This window comes from Triticum aestivum, chromosome 3D, assembly GCF_018294505.1.
Source record: "Triticum aestivum cultivar Chinese Spring chromosome 3D, IWGSC CS RefSeq v2.1, whole genome shotgun sequence".
Lineage (NCBI taxonomy): Eukaryota > Viridiplantae > Streptophyta > Magnoliopsida > Poales > Poaceae > Triticum > Triticum aestivum.
In genome coordinates this window covers 270,716,067-270,735,517 of record NC_057802.1, presented here as the reverse complement: position 1 = coordinate 270,735,517, position 19,451 = coordinate 270,716,067, and the positions used below count along the sequence as shown (strand labels likewise).

At 48.9% G+C, this 19,451-nt stretch overlaps 1 protein-coding gene across 1 annotated transcript; it reads right to left on the bottom strand.

Annotated features, from left to right (window-relative positions):
• Positions 1-9,716: 9,716 nt before the first annotated feature.
• Positions 9,717-15,518, bottom strand: LOC123078381 (vacuolar cation/proton exchanger 1a). The gene is made up of 9 exons (XM_044500874.1): positions 14,760-15,518; positions 12,271-12,338; positions 12,116-12,144; positions 11,809-12,005; positions 11,164-11,679; positions 10,961-11,077; positions 10,671-10,761; positions 10,487-10,560; positions 9,717-10,114 (listed from the first exon to the last, which is right to left on the bottom strand). Exons 1-8 carry the CDS (start codon positions 15,060-15,062, stop codon positions 10,493-10,495), a joined length of 1,389 nt encoding a protein of 462 aa, XP_044356809.1. The 5' UTR covers positions 15,063-15,518; the 3' UTR covers positions 9,717-10,114; positions 10,487-10,492.
• Positions 15,519-19,451: the final 3,933 nt, after the last annotated feature.

Sequence of the window (19,451 nt, the reverse complement as noted above, 5' to 3'; positions counted from 1 at the left end):
AGGCACTCAAAGACAAGTTGACTTCTGCTCCAGTTCTAGCTCCACCTGATACTAAGAAGGACTTTGTCATTTACTGCGACGCTTCCCGTCAAGGATTAGGCTGTGTCCTAATGCAAGACCGCAAAGTGATTGCTTATGCCTCTCGGCAATTGCGCCCTCACGAAGAGAACTACCCAGTTCACGACCTCGAACTTGCTGCTGTCATTCATGCGCTGAAGCAGTGGCGACATTACCTTCTCGGTAATCGTTGCGAGATCTTCACTGACCACCAAAGTCTGAAGTATCTGTTTACTCAGCCAGATCTGAACCTCCGTCAACAGAGATGGATGGAGCTTGTTGCAGACTTTGACTTGGGTATTTCCTATACGCCAGGCAAGGCTAATGTAATGGCTGATGCCTTGAGCCGCAAGTCTTACTGCAACCACCTCCAGGTTCACAAAGTTCAGCCCTCGCTTGTTGAAGAATTCAGGAAGCTGAACCTCCATATTGTTCCTCCGGGTGCACTCGCTCCCCCTCCTAAGGAGTTTGGCAAGGTGAACCTCCACGTTGTTACCCAGGGTTCCCTCAATACCCTAGTTGCTAAACCAGATCTCGAGGACAGCATCAAAAGGCTACAGAAGTATGACTCTGAAGCCCACAAGATTAAGCGCTACCTCGCAGAAGGAAAGCCCTCATTCTTCACCATTGCTGAAGATGGCACCTTATACTTCAAGGGCCGCCTAGTGGTGCCATGTGCAGAGAAAAACCTGGATATGACACAGGAAGTTATGAAAGAAGCTCATGATACGCCTCTATGTATCCATCCTGGTAGTACAAAGATGTACCAAGACATCCGTCAGAGATTCTGGTGGTCTAATATGAAGCAAGACATTGCGCGTTATGTTGCTGAGTGTGACGTTTGCCGTCGTATCAAAGCAGAACATCAAAGGCCTGCTGGAACTCTGCAACCTATCTCTATTCCTGAATGGAAATGGGACCATGTTGAGATGGACTTCGTCACTGGATTTCCCAAATCACAGAAAGGTAATGACGCTATTCTTGTCGTCATTGACCGGCTTTCCAAAGTTGCACATTTCCTGGCGGTCAAAGAAACGATCACTGCTAGTCAACTGGCAACGCTCTATATGTCCAGGATTGTTTCACTCCACGGTATTCCATTGGTTATCAGTTCAGACCGTGGCAGCTTATTCACTTCAAGATTCTGGGCAAGTTTCCAAGAAGCTATGGGAACTCATCTGTCATTCAGTACTGCGTTTCATCCTCAATCGCAAGGGCAAGTTGAACGCGTCAACCAAGTTCTCGAAGACATGCTTCGAGCTTGTGTTATTTCCTTCGGCAAGAAATGGGAGGAATCTCTCCCGTATGCTGAGTTCTCTTATAATAATAGCTATCAAGCTAGTCTGAAGATGGCCCCCTTCGAAGTGTTATATGGACGAAAGTGCCGAACCCCTCTGAACTGGTCAGAAACTGGGGAACGTCCACTCTTCGGTCCGGATATTATCCAAGATGCCGAAGAACAAGTCCGCATTATCCGTGAGAATCTCAAGACTGCTCAGTCACGTCAGAAGAGTCAGTATGACCGTCATCATAAAGACATGGTCTATCAACCTGGCGAAAAGGCTTATCTTCGAGTCACACCTATGAAGGGTGCTCACCGCTTCGGGATCAAGGGCAAACTAGCTCCTCGCTATATTGGGCCATTCACTATTCTCGAAAGGCGTGGAAAAGTGGCATACCAACTGGAGCTACCGCCGAACCTTTCTCAGGTTCACGATGTGTTCCATGTGTCACAGCTCCGCCGTTGCTTCAAGGACCCAATCCGAGCTGTGGATCATGAAGTGCTCGAATTGCAGCAAGACCTCTCCTATAAGGAGCATCCGGTCCGCATTCTCGACCAAGCTGAACGCCGCACACGTCAGAAGGCGATCAAGTTTCTCAAAGTCCAGTGGTCGCACCATTCTGAAGATGAGGCCACTTGGGAACGCGAGGATCGCCTGCGTGATGAATACCCCGCACTGTTTCCTTCTACCTCCTAAATCTCGGGACGAGATTTCTTGTAGTGGAGGAGATTTGTAACGCCCGGATAATTAAGCTACAGTAATCCCACGCTAATGGTGCCACGTCACCACGGTTACTGTTGTTAACCTCGCGATGATTCGAAACCGTTTCAAAATTTAAATTCAAATTAATGTCAATAACAAAAGTTTTCAAATATTAAAATAAAAATGTTCGGGAGATGCCATATTTTGCCTAAGTAAATATGGTGTGGTAAACACATTTTTATAAAATGCCTAAATAGTTTAAATTGAAATAAAACAGAAAAGCAAATAAATAAAAGAAAAGAAATTACAAAAGGAAAGGAAAACAGAACAAAACAAAAACAAAAGCCCCCCACTGGACCTGGCCCAACTGGGCCAACCCCCAGCCGCCCGAATGGGCCGGCCCACCCCGCGCCCCCCTCTCCCCTTATCCACTCCCCGGTACCCCCCACCCCCACCGACACCTCCCCCCCCACCCCCGAAATATCTGCTCCTCCTCCCTCCCCCGATCCAGAACGGGATCGAGAGGAGGCCACCGCCGCCGACCGCCCCCGCCGGCCTCGCCCTCGCCTCGCCGGGCTGCCCTGCCCACCACTCCGTCGCCGGAACGCCATCGCCGCCGCCTCGCTCCACCAATCCTCCCCGAACAACCTCCACGCGCCCGACGCCGCCGATCTCTTCCCCCGACGCCGTCGCCGGAGACCACCCCGCCGGACTGCCTCCCCTACGTCGCCAGCGTCCCCGTGTTCCTCCTCGACCCCCGCTGCCGAACCCCTACCGCCCCTGTGAGCTCCGCCTCTCCTCGTTCCCCCTGTGCGCCCTGCCTCTCCCCTGCGCTCGGCTCCGCCGCCCGCCGGCGCCCGCGGACAGCCGCCCTCGGCCAACCACGTGGTGCCCCGCCCGACGCACGCTTCCCCTGCTCCTGGCCGCGCGGACCTCGCGTCGAGGCAACGCCTCGCCGGCGGCCTTGCCATCGATCGCCTGCGGCCCCCTCGCTGGCCGCCGCTCGGGTCCGTCCCGCCGGGCCACCGCGCCCCCCTGCCCCGGCCACCTCGGCCCGGCCTCGCCCTACCCCGGCCGGCGCCCTGCCCGCCGGCGCTCCTCTGGGTGCCGCGGCGCACACTAACGGGCGCCCGCGCCCGCGCCCATAACCCGCACCCGCATCGCCCCCTCTGGGCCACTGCCAAACGGGCCCCCCCCCACACAGAACGTTTACAAAAAAAAGGGGAAATGAAATAAAATAAAAAAATAACATAATAATAATAACAATAATAAAAATAATAAATTAATTAATAAAAATTAATGAATAAATAAAGAAAGAAAATAAAAATAAAAATAATCTTAATTAATTAATTAATTAATTAACTAAATTAATTAAGTTAGTTAATCCTGTTTAAATTAATCTAATTAGATAATTAATTTAATTAAACAGTAATTATTTAGCTAAACCCTAATTAACCTAAACAGAGAATGACAGGTGGGTCCCACTGGACCCACATGTCAGTTTGACTTAGTCAACCCCTGTTGACTGCTGATGTCAGCATGACATCATGCTGATGTCATAAATCCAAATTTCAAATTAAATTAAATAATTAATTAAATTCCAGAAATTAATAAAATCTTTAGAAAATCATATCTTTTAATCCGTAACTCGGATTAAAATATTTTCAACATGAAAGTTGCTCAGAACGACGAGACGAATCCGAATACGCAGTCCGTTCGTCCACCACACCTCCCTAACCTATCGAACTAGCAACTTTCCCCCTCCGGTCCGTCTGTCCGAAAACGCGAAACATCGGGAATACTTCCCGGATGTTCCCCCCTTCGCCGGTACCACCTACTGTCGCGTTAGGACACACCTAGCACCGCTCATTGTCATGTCACGCATCGTCATGCTTATGTTTGCATTGTATTTACTGTTTCTTCCCCCTCTTCTCTCCGGTAGACTACGAGACCGACACTGCTGCTGCCCAGTTCGACTACGGAGTCGACGACCCCTCCTACTTGCCAGAGCAACCAGGCAAGCCCCCCCCCTTGATCACCAGATATCGCCTATTCTTCTCTATACTGCTTGCATTAGAGTAGTGTAGCATGTTACTGCTTTCCGATATCCTATCCTGATGCATAGCCTATCCTTGCTACTACTGTTGTTACCTTTACCTGCAATCCTACATGCTTAGTATAGGATGCTAGTTTTCCATCAGTGGCCCTACATTCTTGTCCGTCTGCTGTGCTATACTATCGGGCCGTGATCACCTGGGCGGTGATCACGGGTATATACTTATATACTATATACATGACACATGTGATGACTAAAGTCGGGTCGGCTCGTAGGAGTACCCGCAAGTGGATCTTTGTGGCGGAGCGACAGGGCAGGTTGAGACCGCCTAGGTGAGAGGTGGGCCTGGCCCTGGTCGGCGTTCGCGGATACTTAACATGCTTAACGAGATCTTGGTATTTGATCTGAGTCTGGCCATTTGGTCTATACGCACTAGCCATCTACGCGGGAGTAGTTATGGGTATCCCGGCGTCGTGGTATCAGCCGAAGCCTTCGTGACGTCAGCGACTGAGTGGCGCGCGCCGGATTGGACCCTTGACGTAACCGCCGGATCGTAGGGTGCTAGGTCTGCTCGCGGCCGCGTTCGCAACGTGCAGGTGTGCATAGGGCGATGGGCCCAGACCCCTGCGCGCATAGGATTAGACCGGCGTGCTGACCTCTCTGTTGTGCTTAGGTGGGGCTGCGACGCGTTGATCTTACGAGGCCGGGCATGACCCAGAAAAGTGTGTCCGGCCAAATGGGATCGAGCGTGTTGGGTTATGTGGTGCACCCCTGCAGGGAAGTTTATCTATTCGAATAGCCGTGTCCCTCGGTAAAAGGACGACCCGGAGTTGTACCTTGACCTTATGACAACTAGAACTGGATACTGAATAAAATACACCCTTCCAAGTGCCAGATACAACCCGGTGATCGCTCTCTAACAGGGCGACGAGGAGGGGATCGCCGGGTAGGATTATGCTATGCGATGCTACTTGGAGGACTTCAATCTACTCTCTTCTACATGCTGCAAGATGGAGATGGCCAGAAGCGTAGTCTTCGACAGGACTAGCTATCCCCCTTTTATTCTGGCATTCTGCAGTTCAGTCCACTGATATGCCCCTTTACACATATACCCATGCATATGTAGTGTAGCTCCTTGCTTGCGAGTACTTTGGATGAGTACTCACGGTTGCTTCTCTCCCTCTTTTCCCCCTTTCCTTTCTATCTGGTTGTCGCAACCAGATGCTGGAGTCCAGGAGCCAGACGCCACCGTCGACGACGACACCTACGACACTGGAGGTGCCTACTACTACGTGCAGGCCGCTGACGACGACCAGGAGTAGTTAGGAGGATCCCAGGCAGGAGGCCTGCGCCTCGTTCGATCTGTATCCCAGTTTGTGCTAGCCTTCTTAAGGCAAACTTGTTTAACTTATGTCTGTACTCAGATATTGTTGCTTCCGCTGACTCGTCTGTGATCGAGCACTTGTATTCGAGCCCTCGAGGCCCCTGGCTTGTATTATGATGCTTGTATGACTTAGTTATGTTTTAGAGTTGTGTTGTGATATCTTCCCGTGAGTCCCTGATCTTGATCGTACACATTTGCGTGCATGATTAGTGTACGGTCAAATCGGGGGCGTCACAGCCCTCAACTAAGCTAGTTGGGGTTTCAGCCCGAGCACATAGGGATCGAAGATGATCCAAGTAAAAACCTTCAGTAGTGTGATAGATTTTGAGTGGTTCTTCTTCCTTGACCTTCTCCCTAGATGGGAGAAGGGTTTCCCCTCTGGTCCATGGTCTCCATGGCGTGGGAGGGGCGAGAGCCCCTCCGAGATTGGATCTGTCTCTCTGTCTCTCTCTGTTTCTGCGCTCCCAGATCTGGCCTTTCACCGTTTCTTAAATTCTCGGAGATCCGTAACTTCGATTAGGCTGAATTTTGGACACGATCTCTATCCGGATATTAGCTTTCTTGCGGCGAAAGAAGGGCTCCAACCGCCTTACGGGGTGGCCACGAGGGCCCAGGGCGCGCCTGACCCCCTGGGGCGCGCCCCCTGCCTCGTGGCCCCCTCGGGCATCGTATCGCGTTGATTCTTCTTCCCAAAAATCACATAGATTCCAAAAAAAATCTCCGTCAGTTTTTATCCTGTTTGGACTCCGTTTGATATGAATTTTCTGCGAAACAAAAAATGCAACAAACATGAACTGGCACTGGGCACTTGATCAATATGTTAGTCCCAAAAATAGTATAAAAAGTTGCCAAAAGTATATAAAAGTTGTAGAATATTGGCATGGAACAATCAAAAATTATAGATACGACGGAGACGTATCAGCGGGCAGGCACCTTCTCTAGATCTTCCACTTCCAATGGCTGCAACAGTCTTCGTACAGGTCCATGTGGCGGTAGACCACCAAAAGCGCGGGAATTGGGGTCTAGGGCGGCGATGATTGGAGCGGAGAGGATGGGGAAAGCGTGGGTTTTGGTGCAAAAATAGTGCGAACCACTCCAAATGCGTTGGCTCCACCGTGGTTTTGGGTGGGCCGGAGGTGTTGGAGTCCTACGAGACGAGGTCCAGACTCCCGCGAAAGTCCACTAGTTTGCTTCCGGTTTGGGGAAAAGAGACATATGGACGCGTCCATGGACAAATACATGACGAGTGCTGCTATATGGACGACATTGTTCGGACGCTATAAACCTAACCATGCATGCGTCGGAGCAAGTGTTGCACAGCTGCTGGATGAATTGCCATCTCCAAATCGGGCACGGGATGCCGTCCGCAGAGTAGTTCTGATACATGACCGTGTTGGACGATAAATTGCGCCCGACCAACTCGGTCTGGACAATGACCGGAGGTTTAGAGCGTCCGCGTTGCCTTGACAACTTCATTGCTCCACGGACATGCATGCAGAAGGCTGTTAGAAGTATAAAGTGTTTAAGATGGAGATAAGAGCTAGAGATAGAATAGGTTTAAAGATGTACAACTTGCCCTTCACTCCAAGTCTCTCTCCCTCATATGTACTCCTATATATACCCCATACAAGAGTCAGATCAATACTACAAATATTAAGAACCCTACGATTTCCACATGGTATAAGAGCCATTAGACCAACGTCATTGATCTTGGTGACAACCACCGCTTCCGCAGCCGCCGCCCCCGGGGAGATCAATCTCCTCCCCGGGGGTGCGGCACCCGATCACATGAGATCGGTTCTTTAGATTAGAATCAATTTCTAAATTTCTCCCCGTAGATTAAATTCTTTTTTAGCCACCAAATAAATCTTAGGACCTTCAAATTCCGGTGAAACGATCTGTATGATGGCGGCGACACGCGATCTCAACCAGGTAGCCGCTTCGAGTCACGGAGGCAGGGCTCCATACGACCCGATCTACATCAACAACATAATCGGAGCTGCGCTAGTCCGATCCAACACGACCGCACCGAACTAGCCGCAGCTCGTGAGCTCCGTGCAGAAAATCGGCATCTCGGCGACCTTGGCAAGACGTGTACCACGGCTCCAGCGGCACCTACATCATCCCAGACGTCCAGAACATTTGCAGGAATCCCTAAAAAAAAACGTGTGCAGGCGAAAACTCATCGACCCGACGACCCGCCTGATCGTCAGCAGCAGCTTTGTACACATGCGCCGTCAAGCATCATTCGCTCCTGCCGTCCTGCGGCATATCTACTCCAACACCAACGGGTGCAAGGTATCAGGTATGGACATGCATGTGTTAGCCATGTACTCCGGTACGTACCCACATGGTTCCACCCAGACCTTCTCCAATGCACTAGTGCTAAGATGAAGTGCTAAGCACATTAAAGAGCTAAGCAACTAAAGTTCCCAATGTAAAGGTGTTTAACTTGTTGTAGCTAAGCGTCCTTCATTAATGATTTAGCAACTAAAGTTATCCATGTATTGGTGGACTTCTTTCGTTTAAGTATTTTTTCTAGGTTCCCACGCTTGGCATTGTTTCTTCCTGGAGGCACCACACCAATCTCTCTCCTCTTAATTATCTTGCCACGTTATCTTTTTTGCCTACATAGCAGGCTTAGCACCTGTACAAGATGGAGCATAGGGAGGGGCCTCGGCGATTACACACGGGTGTGTGCACCGTCAGTTGTGCACTGGCGACCCGTGCACATCATCCACTCCGGGCTCGCGCATCTATGCCACCCATCGGCATGCATCTACGTCAACGACATGTATCTACACCGACACCTCCCGAGCCGAGCTGCATCGAGCCGGCTAGCAGCGCGGGACACCGGGAGGGCCCGCAGGTCTTCGTCTTTGAGGCACACGCACGAACGCGATCTCACCAAGCCGACTCCATCGACCTCCTACGCGCTGGCATGCCGTCCACCATCGAGCCACGGTTCTGCATCTTCACCGATCGATCTGCCCTGACTCCACGCCACGACATCAAGCTGTACGCCTCCACCACCACCAAAAAAAATCGTCGAGCACATCTACGAGAAGCAAACAACGACATGCACCATCCACACGCCAGGCGGGTGTGGAAAGCGAGCAATTCTTCATCGACATCTTCGACACGACACGACATCGACACCCAGTCGCCGCGAGGGATGCCTCCAAGCGACACATCATCGTCGACATGCCGCTACAACGCCATCGCCGGCACTACATCGCCAAGGTCTTCATCAACGTGATCTTCACCAACATCATCGTCGACACACCGCCGCCGCCTCGCCCACAAGATGGACATCTAGCATCCTCCGACAGATTTTTCTGCAAGACGCGACCTCGACGACGACAATGACCGCGTCACGATGACGGCATCGACCACGTCATCCACGACGACACGACTGCATCGACACGGCGTCACTCCAGTGACGACCCCTACATGGCCACACGGTTCTGGCAAAACCGATGTGTGCTCGATGGGCTTCCTCCGATCCTGGCAAAACTGGTGGACTCATCGCCAACGGCACCCTCTGACATCCGCAAGGTGCATCGTCCAGGTCTGCAGCTCCGTCATAGTACATTTTTTTGCGCCTTCAGCTTTGTGCGGCTTCTTCATCCACGACGACTACACCATCGACCACGGCTACCTCGACTATGGCCACATCATCATGATCGGCTACCTCGACATCGAAATACAGGGCTACGTCTACAACAACATATCGGCAACAACTCCAGTCAACAGCGTCCGCGTCGTCACCAGCGTTCACGCCACTCCCGCTGTGACAGCGGGAGGGATGAGAGGCAAGACAAGGAAGGCACTAGAAGGGGACGCAGTCACCTCCCTAAGTGCCGACCCATCAGAGACGCAGTTGATGATAGCGCAACGGAGAAGACGACGGAAGCACAAGACTTCAAATTCAGTCGCAATTGTCTGCTTCACTCCCACTACGACTGAGGGGGAATGTTATTAGAAGTATAAAGTGTTTAAGATGGAGATAAGAGCTAGAGATAGAATATGTTTAAAGATGCACAACTTGCCCTCTACTCCAAGTCTCTCTCCCTCATATGTACTCCTATATATAGTCTACACAAGGGTCAGATCAAATACTACGAATATTAAGAACCCTACAATTTCCACAAAGGCCACACGAGATATTTGGAGGGACACGCCCATGAACAGGTTTTAAGTCGGGTCTAACAACACATGGATCACCCCCACAGAAAACAACATCTGCATCATTACATATATCATACTGATCCGCATAACTGTAACAACCCACTGTTGCCGATGTATACATATGGCTAGACGCATATGAGCTAGGCTTATTGCACGGCGAACAGCCTAGACAATATACAAGAAGCAATAAAAATAGCTAGCAGTACGTACGATTCGAGAAAATAAAGAAAATATCTGGTACAATTGCATGCTTTTCTGGCAACAACTAATCAACCGATTCCTTTTGGATGGGGACTCTGACACGGGGAATTCTCTTCCTGAATCTTCCTTGGCACAGTTATGCCCAGATATGATAGACAGAATTTGGTGGCTTCAGGCTCAAACACTTCGTTCGCTGTCTTGCACGCATGCCAGTTTGCCGAGGCAGCCCTCTTAATCAATCTGCATAATGTACAACCGGTCATTGCTCGAAGATCCGAAAAATATCTTCCGCACCTAACTACGTACTCGTGTATACACATTTAACACTTAGACAATAACAGGAGAACAATTGGATGAAAACAAAGCTGAAATGATTAATTGATTGGTGCAACCCTCGTGGCTGACAAAATGCTATCCTAGACAACATAGTGTAGTATTAACATATTAAGATTTATCTCCACACATGAGCAATCAATCTCTGAATCAGACACGACACCTAACTAAATCACACCAGCTGTTACAAAATCATCTTGGTCAAAATAATCAAAGATATCTCGCCCTTCTTAAATGAAGAGTCTTCGGGTTAGCTGGGACAAGATAATGCAAGCTTACCAGTACTTATGCGACCTGGACAATCATGGGACCCGTTGGGACATCCAGCAGCGTGCCGTTGTTGTTCGCGTGAGCTGTCAAACAAGAGAATATATTCTCAAAGTGGAATCAAAACAAGAAGTGGACTGCACACCAAGCGCAAATAAATAGATCTTGATTTGTTACTGTCGTCAAGGAAACGTACGTGCTGGTTGTCTCGTGACAAAGAAGCAGGCGCCGATAACAATGTAGCATAGGAGGAGGAGGACTCCCTTGAGGTAATGTGACGTTCCATCCTTCAAATCAAAATCACTGGATTAATTAGGACCAATTCTTTTTGTATTTTCTGGCAGCAAGACAGCAAGATCGCAACCAAATCACAACATGTAGTTAGGAAATCCCTTTTGTCTCAATTGGAAATCGACTTCCTTTATTTTAGTTTATGCGGTTAAAATTCCCTCACCGACGAGTGTTTGTCTGAATGATGATTTTTACCTGGAGGGTGAAGGCCGTCACTAGCACCGAGATGAAGAGAGAGCCAGTCTCTAGCAGCTTGAAGTCGAGATCCATCTGAATCCCCATGATCCAAGCGACAAGGACACTCAATGGCACCTACCAACACAGTGCAGATTCATCATGCATGATTTGGCTGGTTGAAGCGAAGGAGACAATCAAGGGAAGGGAGTTAATGTACCCACCACGAACATGGAGATCTGGGTAGCCGACCCCAAGGCGACACCGAGGGTGATGTCCAGCTTGTTCTTCAGGGCGAAGATCACGGCTCCGGCGTGCTCCGCCGCGTTACCAACGATGGGGAGCAGGATGATGCTGATGAAGCTCACCGAGAGACCCCACGACTGCGAGGTCGGCTCGATGGTGCCGACAACGTACTCGGAGAGCACGGCGATGATGATGGTCATGAGGATGAGCCAGAAGAGCGCGCTCCCGAAGCCGAGGACCGCCTCCTCCTCCTCCTCGTCTCCGCCCTCGATCTCCTGCGGCTCGAAGAGCTGGCGATGCGTCTTGAGCTGGAAGAAGAGGTAGGCGACGTAGGCGAGGAGCATGATGAAACTGCAGGCCCTAGAGAGCTCCAGCACCGTGGTGTCAGTGGCGACAGCATGCTCCCCGGAGCTGACGGCGTAACGCAGCAGCAGCGGCAGAGACTGGCACAGCACGCCCAGGGTGAGCAGACCAGTGCTCACGTCCGCTTGTTTCTGCATGCGCATACGTAGTCGTGGGTGAAGCTAGTCTGTCTAAAATTAGGTGTTGCAACTTGCAATCCGGTGCTGAGATTGAGAAATGCATGCATGCTCTAATATAATATAATGGAGCCGGGTACGTACCCGGTCGTAGGGCTGGTCGGCCCCGAGGTTCTTGATGCCGCCACAGAAGAGCGAGGTGCCAAGGACGAGAAGCAGGTTGGAGAGCACGGAGCCGAGCAGCGAGCATTTCACCACCTCGATCTTCCCTTGCACCAGCGCGAACACGGCGATGATGAGCTCCGTTGCGTTGCCGCACGTCGCGTTCAGGAGCCCGCCAACTGCAAACCACAAGCCGAGTAATTAACAACACATATATGTTTCCGGCCGGCGAGGGAGAAATACTACGTAGTAGAGTATACGTAGTTTGGGGTGGATACGTGTTACTTACTAGTGGGGCCAGTGTAGAGCGCAATCTGCCTACAAGAATTACCACACCAGAAAATGAAAAGGTTTCACGTTAAAGCATTTCCAGAACTGACACAAAGCTACAGTTAAAGCATCCCGTAAAAGGGAATTTTGATAGCAAGAGGAGCAAATGCTTACTCTGTCAGGAAGCTGACTCGCTCAGCCAGAGGAATGAGGCCGATTAGACTAAGCGCGAACACCCATACCTGCCGATTCAGATCCACTTTAAATTCCATTTTGCCAGAAATAGAAATAAGATTATAACACATCAACACTTGCTGGCTACTTGCGACAATGTGCACAAGTGTTAGCACCAAAATCGAGACTTAATTGCGGGAGCATTTCACAAATTAGTTTTTTTTAAAGGAGGATGACCCCGCCTCTGCATCTGAGAGATGGATGCGGCCATTTTATTGATTATTCTCGAGGACCTTACAAAGCAGTATAACAATATGCCTGAATCCGCCATCTTGGCAACATCTACCGCTACTCCAATCCATATGATGAAGGGGTACAAGCTGGGCCAAATACCCAGACCTCTTACCTAAGCCTAACATCTAAAGTCGGAGGCCCCGACCGAGCCATATACCGGATCCGGGGCACAAACCGGTCCGACGCACTCACATGTATCGTCGCCACCATCTTCCATTGGTCCATCTTCAGAGCAGATTGAGGTGCCAACCTTGGCAGGTGCCTCCGCCATCAACGCCACCATGAAGCCAAACGACGACATCCACCTACGCGAGTCCATCTTCAAGCAACGGACGTAGATCCATGCTACGATAGAGTCGCACCACCGCTGTCGCCCACCACCCACAAGTGCCACCCAGCCCCAAGGTTCCCAAAGCGGCGCCGACACCTCCAAGGAAGGGAACAACACCCTCAGGCGTCGCCATCGACATGGCCGGCCATGGCCGACAAGGGATTTCGCCCGAACTAGATCCCCGCCACCAGCAGCGCCTCCTATACAGAACCGGCGACCCAAGGAAGCGCGCCCCGATGAGGGTGGCCCGCACGCCGAACAGGGGAGGAGGGGAGGCGCCAGATCGCGCGCACCGGCCACCGCAGAAACCGCCGCCGGCCGCCAACAACCACCGGATCCCGCCACCCGCGTGGCCGGGACGCCAGATCCACTGCCCACACGGTTGCTAGCCGGCTGTGCCTTGTCAATGGAGCCGCCGCTCCAGATCCGGGGTTCCACACGCAGAGGCAGGGCAACCGAGGCCCCACCGCCACCATCCTTGGCACCCCGGGCTTGCCCGGCGGCTGCCTCATGCGGCGGCGAGGAAGGGAAGAGGAGGAGAGGCGGCTAGGGCACGTAGCAGCTAGATGAGTTTCCAGTCTTGCACTTTTGACTTTGGCTTCCCGCCATAGTCTACCTCAATATAAAAGGGCACATGTTCATGTGTACTAGCATCAGATTATCCACGTCAAGCTCGTGAGGCTATACTCCACCGGGCTGGTCACAAATGCCAACTCGTGAACACCCAAGCACAAGCAGGGATGTTTCCGTCATCGTCTTTAGCCACTGTGCCCGCACGACTTTTGTCGTCTACTCTTGTCTTGGCGGTGCACATTTGGCTGTTAGTCTCAGCAAGGTTTACGAGATGGCACTTGCTCCGTAAAGTACAACATCTTTCTAGAGTACTCCAGGGCGTGCAGCCCCACGTTTTGGTAAAACTGCCACGGCCCAGCGCTAGAGACGAGGAGTGAGGTGAAACTTCCCTCCCGCGATCGATTGGTGGATAGCGCGCGCTCCAAACCAATGCTCGCAACCTTCAAATACAGCGGCTCACGGGTATGATATGAAGCGCCGTTCATAAATTATGGCGACTTGAGGCCGTAGGGCGATTCTATTAAAGTGTCGTTTTGACGCAAAATCGTAATATTAACGGTTATTATGACGATCAGATTAATATAAACGACTGTGCTAAAGAGGTATATTCTTAGATTTTTTATAACAATTGTTTTACGGTAATTTTCATTAATAACAATATGTGCTAAAGAGGTACTCTTAGATCACCACTTACTAATTAACGAGCAAGACACAATCTCATTGATTCAATAGATGATCTCACATGCGTATACGCGTTAATCAAGATTTAGACACGCAGTCGACTTGATCAGTGCCTTGTTTTTAAAACCTGACGACCGATGGTTTTGGCCACAGAGAGCACATGTAGAGGCTGTCACCACTCACCAAGAGGGCACACCATTTAAAACTCGAATTTGTTTGCCACTTTGTACATCGGTCGCACATAAATGTGGACAGATGAGTTCCAGGGAAAGTAGTTGAGGTTTTTGAACAAGTACAGCAGTACAGCTCTCGTGCGTGCCAGTTTGTGTGCAGTGCCCCCATGTGTCCGTAAAACGACGTGGCCGGTTGAGGTATACTGCTAGAGGACAGCGCGCAAGGGACAATTGTGATTAAGCATCGGCAGAGAGGCAGTGTTGGATAGTAGTAATCTCAATCTGGCACCTGATCACCACAGTGTTTGGAAGCGAAAGAGAAAAGCAATGGAATAAATCCAAGGGGATGGTCAAACCGAACCGAGGATCATGAGCAGTAGCATGCATGTAGGAACAAAACGAAAAAAAAAAACACAGTGTATATATGATGAATTTACCTGGCCGAAGCGGAAGCACTGCGCGGCGACGGCGAGCGGCACCGCGATGAAGAGGACGGCGAGCTTGGTGCCGAGGAGGACCTCCTGGAGGTTGGCGAGCACGGGGCGCAGCGAGGCCACGGGGACCTTGCGCACCAGCGTGGCGTCCGACTTCTTCCGCAGCGACGAGGAGGACATGCCGTGCGCCGTCCGGGCGAGGCCGCTGTGGCCGTGCGCGTGGCCGCCGTGCCGCGAGGGAAGCCGCCCAGACTCCTTCCTCGTGGGCGCGCCGGCCTCCATCGTCACCGCGGACTGGCTATCCATGGCCAGGTTAGATCGATCGATCTGGACTCTGACTCTACCTGTGCTGCTAGTGCGGCGCCACGACGAGCCTATTCGGCGCGCTTACAAACCTCGTGCTGTATTCTGTGCGAGACACCAAGAGGAGGTGGAGCACATATTTATGTGGGAGGAAGACAAGGGTGGGCATAAGAGCAATTATTCCCGGAGGAATGAATTATTGACCCATCCCTCCATGTTACAGCCAGCGTCCAGCTCCAGCATCACAATGATAAGATCTCCTTGATGATCTTGAGAGAAAAATACGTGTACATCTATCGAGATAGTGAGACTGGTAGATAGAGATTAGAGATGGTGTTTTCGAAATAAGACGACGAAGAAGAAAAATGATATACTTATGTAGTATGGTTTAAATGGATGGGATCGACGTGTGTAGATGGATCTAGGAAGGGAAAGGGAAAGGGGATTTTGATCCTAGCCGGCTTCAATGCGACGATGCCTCTACATACGGTGGAGTTTTGAGCAGTTATGATTCGCGGGAGGGGGGTACACCAGGGAAGCTTCCGCGAAGCTTCCCAGGCCTGCATTGCCCTGCCGTCGTACGCTACGCCACGTCTGAATGCCTGGTTCGTGTCCGGTTGCACGTCGGCTATTTTCCGGCCGGGGCATCGGCCTGATGCCAACATGGCGTTTCCCCGCTGGGCCTAGCGCAGAGGTGAGGATGGATCATTTTTATGAGCATGATGGATCATCATTCCCATAGCCATATGGGTATCGAATTTCGATTGACTGACCACGATGGCTTGCCTGGCTACACTCAAAAAACAAAGACCACGATGGCTGGCTGCCCTGGCAAACCTTCTCACCGCTTTCTGACGGTACGGACGCGGTGTTTACGCGTTGAGATGGCTTTTTTAAATGATAAATCCCAAACGTCCGGGTTTTAAGCACGGCAACCCGAACGTTTTATATTTTAATTTTAATTTACCTGAGGTTGGCAAATGTGGCAGCTTTTTGACAAAAAATAACTTGAACAAAGTTGCCATGTTTTAACAACTAAAATTGCCACCTCGTGTCAACAAAAATTGCCATGAAAAACCATTCGGGATGATATGCTTAAAATCCAAACGTTCGGGATTTATTGGGGCCCTTTTTTTCTTGATTTGACAGAAAAGGTGGGAGCACGGCCCATTTATCCTTTTTATTGGAAAACTTCCAATCGTATTCTTTTTCAATCATTGCAAGATAACAGAAGCGATACATGAGTTGTTGGCATTAACTTATACCATGCGCGTTGCTGCGGGAATCAGTTGTAATATATTTCAAAGAGATTTGGTTGTGTGGAATATTAATATTTAGATTAATAACACATAAAAATAATACATACTACCCGTTTCAATTTTTTTGACAGAACTTCTCCTCCTTTATTCACTTAGTAAAATAGTCAAATCGTTTACAAGTAATGGAAGCAGTACATTTGGTGCCGAATCCATCCAGATAGAAGGAGGAGAAAAATTAACTATCCTAGCGAGTTCATGAGACACTTTATTACTCTCTCTATTACAATGATCATAAATTACATGATTAAATCTGACAAAATGAAATAGGAACCATCAATAATTGCACTTGCCACCAAAAAGGAGTTGCCTTCTCTCAAAGCTTCCACAACCTTCATGCTATCCGAGTTGATCACGATCTTGCTGCATCCAATGGTTCTGGCTAGATTCAAGCCAAATCTGTCCGCCAATGCCTCTACAGTGAAAGAGTCATAACATATGTCCACTCGTTCATTAGCTGCCGCAATAAATTTCCCGTTGCAATCTCGGATTACTGCCCCCACCAATCCCTCAAGAAGATCATGGTCAAAGCCACCATCTACATTTAATTTCATATACGCCTGTATCGGCTTCTCCCATGATTCAACACGTACCTTTGCCTTCATGGAAAAAGCAATAGTAAAGTTAGTTGGGAGTCCTCGGATAGCGAGAGCAATTTTTGAGGGTTTTTGGGTGTTCTCTCCATGGTATATTTTTTCGGTGTTGAAACCATATGTACCATGCCGCAGTGGCCACAACCTCCTTCAATTTTGGAAGACCTAGGATCTGGACTTCAGTTTCCTCCATGCTTAACAGTTCATGCACCACTTCTTCACCTGATTTGAATTGTACACATCTCCTCTTGACAACATCAATCAGCCCCAATTGTCGCCATACCTCTTTTGATCTTGGGCACTCAAAAAGGAAGTGTTTGATGCTATCCGGTCCCATATTGCATTCCGGATAATGTGTTTTCACTTTCTAGGGGAAGAGAACTATGTATACAATTGTTATCAGATAGACTAACCTAAAATAATTGTTATCAGATAGACGTGACCAAGGCAGTACAACTTATCTTTTGTAAGCAAAAATGGACGCCGCATTTGTTCATGCATCCGTAGGCTCTCTTATACATGATAGAGAAGTAGGGAGAGGATTTATGGCACACAAGTCTGGGGGCACGCGGATCCTGTGCCGTTGGTTCGCGTCAAGATTCGCGAACTAGAGTATGTATAGATAGAGTTTGATTTTCATTTCTCTGTGTAATGCATTCGTATATCATGCTGATATACCTATTAGGGTGGGGTCCAATACTGTTCCGCGGGGTCCCATAACAGTGCAAAACATAAAGGAATATACACTTATAGAACGGATAAGCAAAAATGACTGGTCATGTCATTGTTCTGTTGTTCTTCTTAGTTCATGTTTGTTCTTATCTTGCTCTCTCTCAAAAACAGAAAGTCGATCTTTAAGCATCATCTCAGTCGGGAAAGCAAAGAGATTATTTTCCGACTTAAAGATTAAAGTCTTTCGAAGATATGAACCACCGTAGAAGTATATTTGGTGCAAAAAGGTATGGATTTGTCAAAAAAGATTTCAATTTCTTATGTATTTGATTGTGACCATGTTTCTTCAAGTACCGACTTTTAATGTGCCATATAGTTGTGGAATCTCATGTTTGATATTTGTCTTTCTTCCTTGTCTTTGATGTGCTCACTACTTATATTGGAAAACTTTTCTGTTGGACATATTGATACGTCTCCAACGTATCTATAATTTTTTATTGTTTCATGCTATTATAGTATCAATCTTGGATGTTTTATATGCAATTATATATTATTTTTTGGGACTGACCTATTAACCTAGTGCCCAAGGGCAGTTGCTGTTTTTCTGTTGTTTTGGGATTTTCAGAAAATCAATATCAAACAGAGTTCAAATGGAGAAAAAACTTTGGATTATTTTTTCTGGACCAGAAGGGACCCTAGAAGGTTTGGAAGAAGACCTTGGGAGTCACGAGGAAGTGACAAGCCCAGGGGGCGCACCCTCCAGGCTTATGGGCCCCTCATGGCAGCTCTTGACCTTATTCCACCTCTATAATTTCCCAAATATTCTCAATACATCAGAGAGACACCTGAAATACTTTTTTCACCACCGCAAGTTTCTGTTCTTCCGCGATCACATATGGAAGCCTTTTCTGGCACCCTGCCAGAGGGGGAACCGATCACGGAGGGCTTCTACATCATCCTTGGTGCCCTTTTGATGATGGATGAGTAGTTTACCACAGACCTACGGGTCCATAGCTAGTAGCTAGATGACTTCTTCCCTCTCTTTGATCTTCAATACAATGTTCTCGTCGATGTTCTTGGAGATCTATTCGATGCAATCTTCTTCTGCGGTGTGTTTGTTGGGATCCGATGAATTGTGGGTTTATGATCAGATTATTCATGAACATTAATTGAGCCTTCTCTGAATTATTTTATACATGATTATTATAGCATTGTATTTCTCTCCAATCTATCCATTTAGTTTGGCCAACTAGATTGTCTTTTCTTGCAATGGGAGAGGTGCTTTGTGATGGGTTCAATCTTGCGGTGCTCAATCTCAGTGACAGAAAAGGACATGACATATTTGTATTGTTGCCATTAAGGATAAAATATGGGGTTTATTCATATTACTTGGGTTTACTTTGTCTACATAATGTCATCTTGCTTAAGGCGTTACTCTGTTTTTAACTTAATACCCTAGATGCATGCTGGATAGCCATCGATGGGTGGAGTAATAGTAGTAGATGCAGGCAGGAGTCGGTCTACTTGTCTCGGACGTGATGCCTATATAAATGATCATTGCCTTGAATATTGTCATAACTATGCGCTTTTTCTGTCAATTGCCCAACAGTATTTTTTTCACCCACCGTACTTTATGTGCTCGAGAGAGAAGCCTTTAGTGAAAACTATGGCCTTCGGGTCTACTTTTATCATATACAAAATCCAAAAATACCTTGCTGCACTTTTATTTATTTCCATTTTATTTTTCAATTTATTTATTTGCCTACCACTACGACATTTGATCCTTGCAAATAACCGCCGAGGGGATTGAC